This window comes from Oncorhynchus clarkii, chromosome 33 (genome assembly GCF_045791955.1).
Source record: "Oncorhynchus clarkii lewisi isolate Uvic-CL-2024 chromosome 33, UVic_Ocla_1.0, whole genome shotgun sequence".
NCBI classification, from domain to species: Eukaryota; Metazoa; Chordata; class Actinopteri; order Salmoniformes; family Salmonidae; genus Oncorhynchus; species Oncorhynchus clarkii.
Window position 1 is genome coordinate 22,088,829 of NC_092179.1, and position 6,000 is coordinate 22,094,828.

The 6,000-nt window shown below is 46.4% G+C and overlaps 1 protein-coding gene across 1 annotated transcript; it reads left to right on the forward strand.

Moving 5' to 3' along the window:
• The first annotated feature begins 46 nt into the window (after positions 1-46).
• LOC139392612 (tetraspanin-7-like) lies at positions 47-1,132 on the forward strand. The gene has a single exon (XM_071140705.1). It carries the CDS (start codon positions 47-49, stop codon positions 1,130-1,132), a length of 1,086 nt encoding a protein of 361 aa, XP_070996806.1.
• The last annotated feature ends 4,868 nt before the right edge of the window (positions 1,133-6,000 follow it).

Sequence of the window (6,000 nt, forward strand, 5' to 3'; positions counted from 1 at the left end):
AGAGAGAGAGCAAGAAAGGGAGGTAGATAAAGCCTGAACCGGCATCATGAGCTGTCCACTGCCCTACGACTCCTTGCCCGCTCGGCTGAGCCCCAGGCGAGAGGTGGACTGGGAACGTGAGCAGCTAGCGGCGCGGAGGCTCTCCTCTCCCAGAAGGCTGAGCCTCCTCAACCCTTCTACTGGGCTTCGGCGGCACTCGGCACTCCCCGGGTACACGCTCTCGCCCTTCCAGGAGAAGCAACACCAGGAGCACCAGGAGCAGCTGCAACAGCATCTCTCAATATCCCTGTGCTCCGAGGCCTCCATGGCGCCACCAGCTCCCCTCATGGGTGGACCCCTGCCCTGCTGCCGGCCAGTGGGCATCATGCCCCTGCTACGCCTGGCCCTGCTAGCCTTCAGCTGCCTCTTTTGGGCATCCGGTCTGGCCATCTTCACCCTGGGCGTGTGGGCCCAGGTATCGCTGGCCGACTACATGCTGCTGTCGGCCAACCACTACCCCAACACCCCGCTCATCCTTCTGGCCACTGGGGCCACCGTCACGGCCTGGGGCTTCCTGGGCTGTCTGGGAGTGGCCGCCAACCTACCCTTCGTGCTGCGGGCATACGGCTTCATACAGTTGGCGGCACTGATGGCAGGTCTAGCCGCCGGCCTCTCGGGCCTGTTTTACCGCGAGGACATCGCCGGAGGGTTCCGTAGCGGACTGCAGCAGGCAGTGGCGGGCTATGGCGAAGACGAGGGCCGCTCCAATGCTCTGGATAGCCTGCAGAGGGGGCTAGAGTGCTGCGGGGCCGAGGGCTGGCGCGATTGGCTGACCTCGGACTGGGCCAATCAGGATGCAGCATTCTCGCCCATGGGCAACAGCTCCTCTGTGTCGCTACCTGAGAGCTGCTGCGTCCGACGCAAGGGCTGCCGGAACCGACCCCTGCCAGCTGTGGGGGGCGAAGGGGTGGCGGCTGCTGGGATCCATCCCCACGGATGTTTCCGGAAGGTGTTCAGTTTCGTCAATGACAACGTCTTCCACATTGCTGCCACCGTGCTGGGTCTAGCCTTCACCCAGATAGGCGGCATCGCCCTGGCCTGTCTACTAGCTAACCGCCTGCAACCAAGACCACACCGACCAGTCGCACACTAATAAAGAGAGTGGGCAATACTGGACCTTGACTAGGGATCAACCCATCGGAGAGTAATACCATTTGGACTGTACAATGCCTCTAACTTCACATTTCTGATTGTGTGTGGAAGAGGAAAATATAGGAAATATAATGTCACTACTTTAACCCAAGAATGAGGTTAGCTGCTCCTTTTCATATCCACTCACCATCTCTTTCTCCAACTAACAATCCTGAGATATTTACTGTATATACACGGACATCTGTGAAGTGCGACCATTGACATGACTGTAAATATACTGCTTGCTGCTTACGAACCTGCCCCTTTAAGAAATGTGAAGACTGAACATTTACACGTGTGAAGATGTGCAGTGAAACAAAGTGTTATTCTGTGCTATTTTGGCAAGTCATACCAACTAATTTGGTTGTTTCTTGTAAATAATCTGTCAGAGAAATTGCACATTTACTGTTATATTTGAACCGTATGATTGTTATGATCAGACATGACCATACACTCTTAAAAAAAGGGGTTCCAAAAGGGTTCTTCGACTGTCCCCATAGGAACATCCTTTTTGGTTCAAGGCAGAACCCTTTTGGGTTCCAAAAAAGGGTTCTTCCAAGTGTTCTCCTATAGGGACAGCCGAAGCACCTTTTTTTCTAAGAGTGTACTGACTATACCATTTTCCGTTTGGTGATATTTGTCTTGTATATCAATATTTGATAGTCAGTTGACCATTATGGAAGATGTCTAATGTCCAAATTGCTACAGCAGACACACCCTAGGTCTAGTTCAATGTATACATTTTATGATGGAACACTCCCAACATAAATAGACAGGTTAAGCTTTTGAAAAGACCAGATACATGTCTATACCTCCATCTGGTGTATTGTGATGGGAATGTATCATCCTTTTCTGGTCTCGGTTTGCTAAGTTACTGTGACAATAATACTTTGTTATATTTAGCACATACACAAATTCAACTACACACCAATTCTGTAATGGTTCCAAAGCTTTGGCATGACACGGATATAGTGCATTGGTTGGGCTGTCACATAAGCATGAAGCAGTACTGGACAGCCTGAAAAAATCATCATTATCTCAGTGATTCCTGTTGCACAACTATCGCAATTCCTCACAAGGTGCATTGTTGTTCATCAAACTGTAATAAGAATGGCAATTGACATTGATTTTATATTGAATATGATTGCTATTTATAATCAATGGCATTGAAATAAATCAACGTGAGGATCATTTCACGGTCAAGTAACTCAGACCTATGGAAGTCTGTCATACAAAAAATAACAACCAGGAATTAAAAAGGGATTTTGTAGGCGGGGGAATGTCTTGTTCCCCTAATCAAAATGTCTTGTTCCCCTAATCATTTGTAATAGACATCTATTCCCATTATAGGCTGTTTCAACACCCACCTCCTAATGTATGTCTTGTGTTTAGCCCAATGGATCAATACATTCGCTAATGTGATCTCACGATCACCATTTATCCTCTACCCTCCAATACTCAGTGTGCATTTTGATTCTCTTCCTCTTGTAATTGTGTTGTGTGTGTGTGTTGAGTTCCAGGTATTATAATTAAGTGGTAATGCCCAAGGGGGTGTGGTATATGGCCAATATACCACAGCTAAGGGCTGTTCTTAATGCACAACGCAATGCGGAGTGCATGGGTACCACCCTTAGCCGTGGTATATTGGCCATATATCACAAACCCATGAGGTGCCTTATTGCTATTATAAACTGGTTACGTAATTAGAGCAGTAAAAATACATGTTTTGTCATACCTGTGGTATACGGTCTGATATACTACGGCTGTCAGCCAATTAGCATTCAGGACTCAAACCACCCAGTTTATAATGTGTAACATCTATTCTAATGCTTATCGGTGATGGTGAAACCGACACACAGACATTACCTCATGACTGATGAACAAAAGACTTGTGTCATACCTTGTGACAGAGAATGGGTGTACTTCAGTCTGTTGGTTGTCCTTGACACAAACACATGACACCACTGTACTACTCATGTTGATGTGGCCATAATTGGATAAACACAACTCATGTATATAAAAATACATTCACCGGAAAGTAAATTTCACTCAAATACTCAAAGGAAAGGACGAGGGTGAGTTCTTTACTGTAATGAACTACACTCCAAAGACAACATTATCTAGTGAGTGAATCTTTGAAAACAGATTGTGTGTTGATGTTTCTGCAACTCTTTATAAACCATCTGTAGTGTATATCCTTTATGTATTTTGTGACGGTATACAGTATATGACTTGCTGTTGTACACATTTAATCTATGGGAATATGCATGATAGTGGCCAATTGTGTCAAATGCCTATACTGTATTTTTCAAACTAGGCCTTCATGATTAAAAGTCCATAATCATATCCCACCATTTTGCCCAAAACGAATCCAGGGAGTCCTTCCCCAGTGCTTCCTCTTAAAAGATATTAACTGCCAATTTTATCTCCAGCTTCACAGATAGGCAGGCACAGCACTTCCATCTGCATTTTAAAAGCCTTGGATGCTAGCTGGGTTTATTTTATGACCAGGATCTGTGCTGGAAGTGGACCTGAGTGTTAAATCTTTTGCATCGGGAATGGTCGATTCTGCCTGGGCCTCTCTGGCCAGACACAGTCACAGTGTTGAATTATGGGTACCTGTATGACATCTCATTTCAACCCGAGACAGGGGTGATAAGATCTCCTCCACAAGGAAGCAATAATGTGCCCTGGTCTATATTATTGGCAATTAAAAAGGTTACATTGCAAACTACAAACACATAGCTACACACCCACACACATAGCTACACAGACATACACAACGCAACACACACTGAGCTACACACACACATACCTTACTTACACGTGCACATGCACACACACACACACCCACACACACACACTTTGAAAGCTCACTGTAGAATAATACTTTCTTAGAGCATTGTAGCCCACTCCATCGGGCAAATAACATTCCCAATCTGGTTTAACCAAGGCAAAATAGACTAGAGGGATGTCACAGGACGATAATGACAACCTTCAAGTGAGTCAAATTGAGACTTTAAAGACTTTCTATGTAGGCTGGTTTTGAATAGTGCGCTAATAAACTCCACTCACTGTTTTGCACCATGATCCAGTCAGTGCGAGAGACTTGCCATAGGCTAAATCTATGGGTGGATTATAGAGCACTTGTTTTGTGCCGGGCCGACCCGACCCGACCCGACCCGACCTCTGTTGACTGTCGGCATGGACTCGGAAGGCTCTGCATCCTCATCTCTCAAGCGCCTACCTTTCAACAATGTCACGCTGAAAAAACCTTCCTTCATTCCAGCATCCGGGAGTTCCTCTGCAGAGAGGCCATGGCCGCTCTGGGCATTCCCACCACCCGTGCCACATCTCTGGTTCTCTATGTCAACAGAGACCCCCTCAACAATGGCCGGCGACTGGGCTATACAGTAGGTAAACCCCAAATGACTGGGCTATACAGTAGGTAAACCCCAAATGACTGGGCTATACAGTAGGTAAACCCCAAATGACTGGGCTATACAGTAGGTAAACCCCAAATGACTGGGCTATACAGTAGGTAAACTCCAAATGACTGGGCTATACAGTCGGTAAACCCCAAATGACTGAGCTATACAGTAGGCAAACCCCAAATGACTGGGCTATACAGTAGGTTAACCCCAAATGACTGGGCTATACAGTAGGTAAACCCCAAATGACTGGGCTATGCAGTAAGTTAACCCCAAATGACTAGGCTATACAGTAGGCAAACCCCAAATGACTGGGCTATACAGTAGGTTAACCCCAAATGACTGGGCTATACAGTAGGTAAACCCCAAATGACTGGGCTATACAGTAGGTTAACCCCAAATGACTGGGCTATACAGTAGGTTAACCCCAAATGACTGGGCTATACAGTAGGTAAACCCCAAATGACTGGGCTATACAGTAGGTTAACCCCAAATGACTGGGCTATACAGTAGGTTAACCCCAAATGACTGGGCTATACAGTAGGTAAACCCCAAATGACTGGGCTATACAGTAGGTAAACCCCAAATGACTGGGCTATACAGTAGGTAAACCCCAAATGACTGGGCTATACAGTAGGCAAACCCCAAATGACTGGGCTATACAGTAGGCAAACCCCAAATGACTGGGCTATACAGTAGGTTAACCCCAAATGACTGGGCTATACAGTAGGTAAACCCCAAATGACTGGGCTATACAGTAGGCAAACCCCAAATGACTGGGCTATACAGTAGGCAAACCCCAAATGACTGGGCTATACAGTAGGTTAACCCCAAATGACTGGGCTATACAGTAGGTTAACCCCAAATGACTGGGCTATACAGTAGGTTAACCCCAAATGACTGGGCTATACAGTAGGTTAACCCCAAATGACTGGGCTATACAGTAGGTAAACCCCAAATGACTGGGCTATACAGTAGGTAAACCCCAAATGACTGGGCTATACAGTAGGTAAACCCCAAATGACTGGGCTATACAGTAGGCAAACCCCAAATGACTGGGCTATACAGTAGGTTAACCCCAAATGACTGGGCTATACAGTAGGTAAACCCCAAATGACTGGGCTATACAGTAGGTTAACCCCAAATGACTGGGCTATACAGTAGGTTAACCCCAAATGACTGGGCTATACAGTAGGTAAACCCCAAATGACTGGGCTATACAGTAGGTAAACCCCAAATGACTGGGCTATACAGTAGGTAAACCCCAAATGACTGGGCTATACAGTAGGTAAACCCCAAATGACTGGGCTATACAGTAGGTTAACCCCAAATGACTGGGCTATACAGTAGGTTAACCCCAAATGACTGGGCTATACAGTAGGTAAACCCCAAATGACTG

What these genes read in the sequence shown, in the direction of transcription:
- LOC139392612 (XM_071140705.1), top strand. Translation starts at nt 47, where the DNA reads ATGAGCTGTCCACTGCCCTACGACTCCTTGCCCGCTCGGCTGAGCCCC.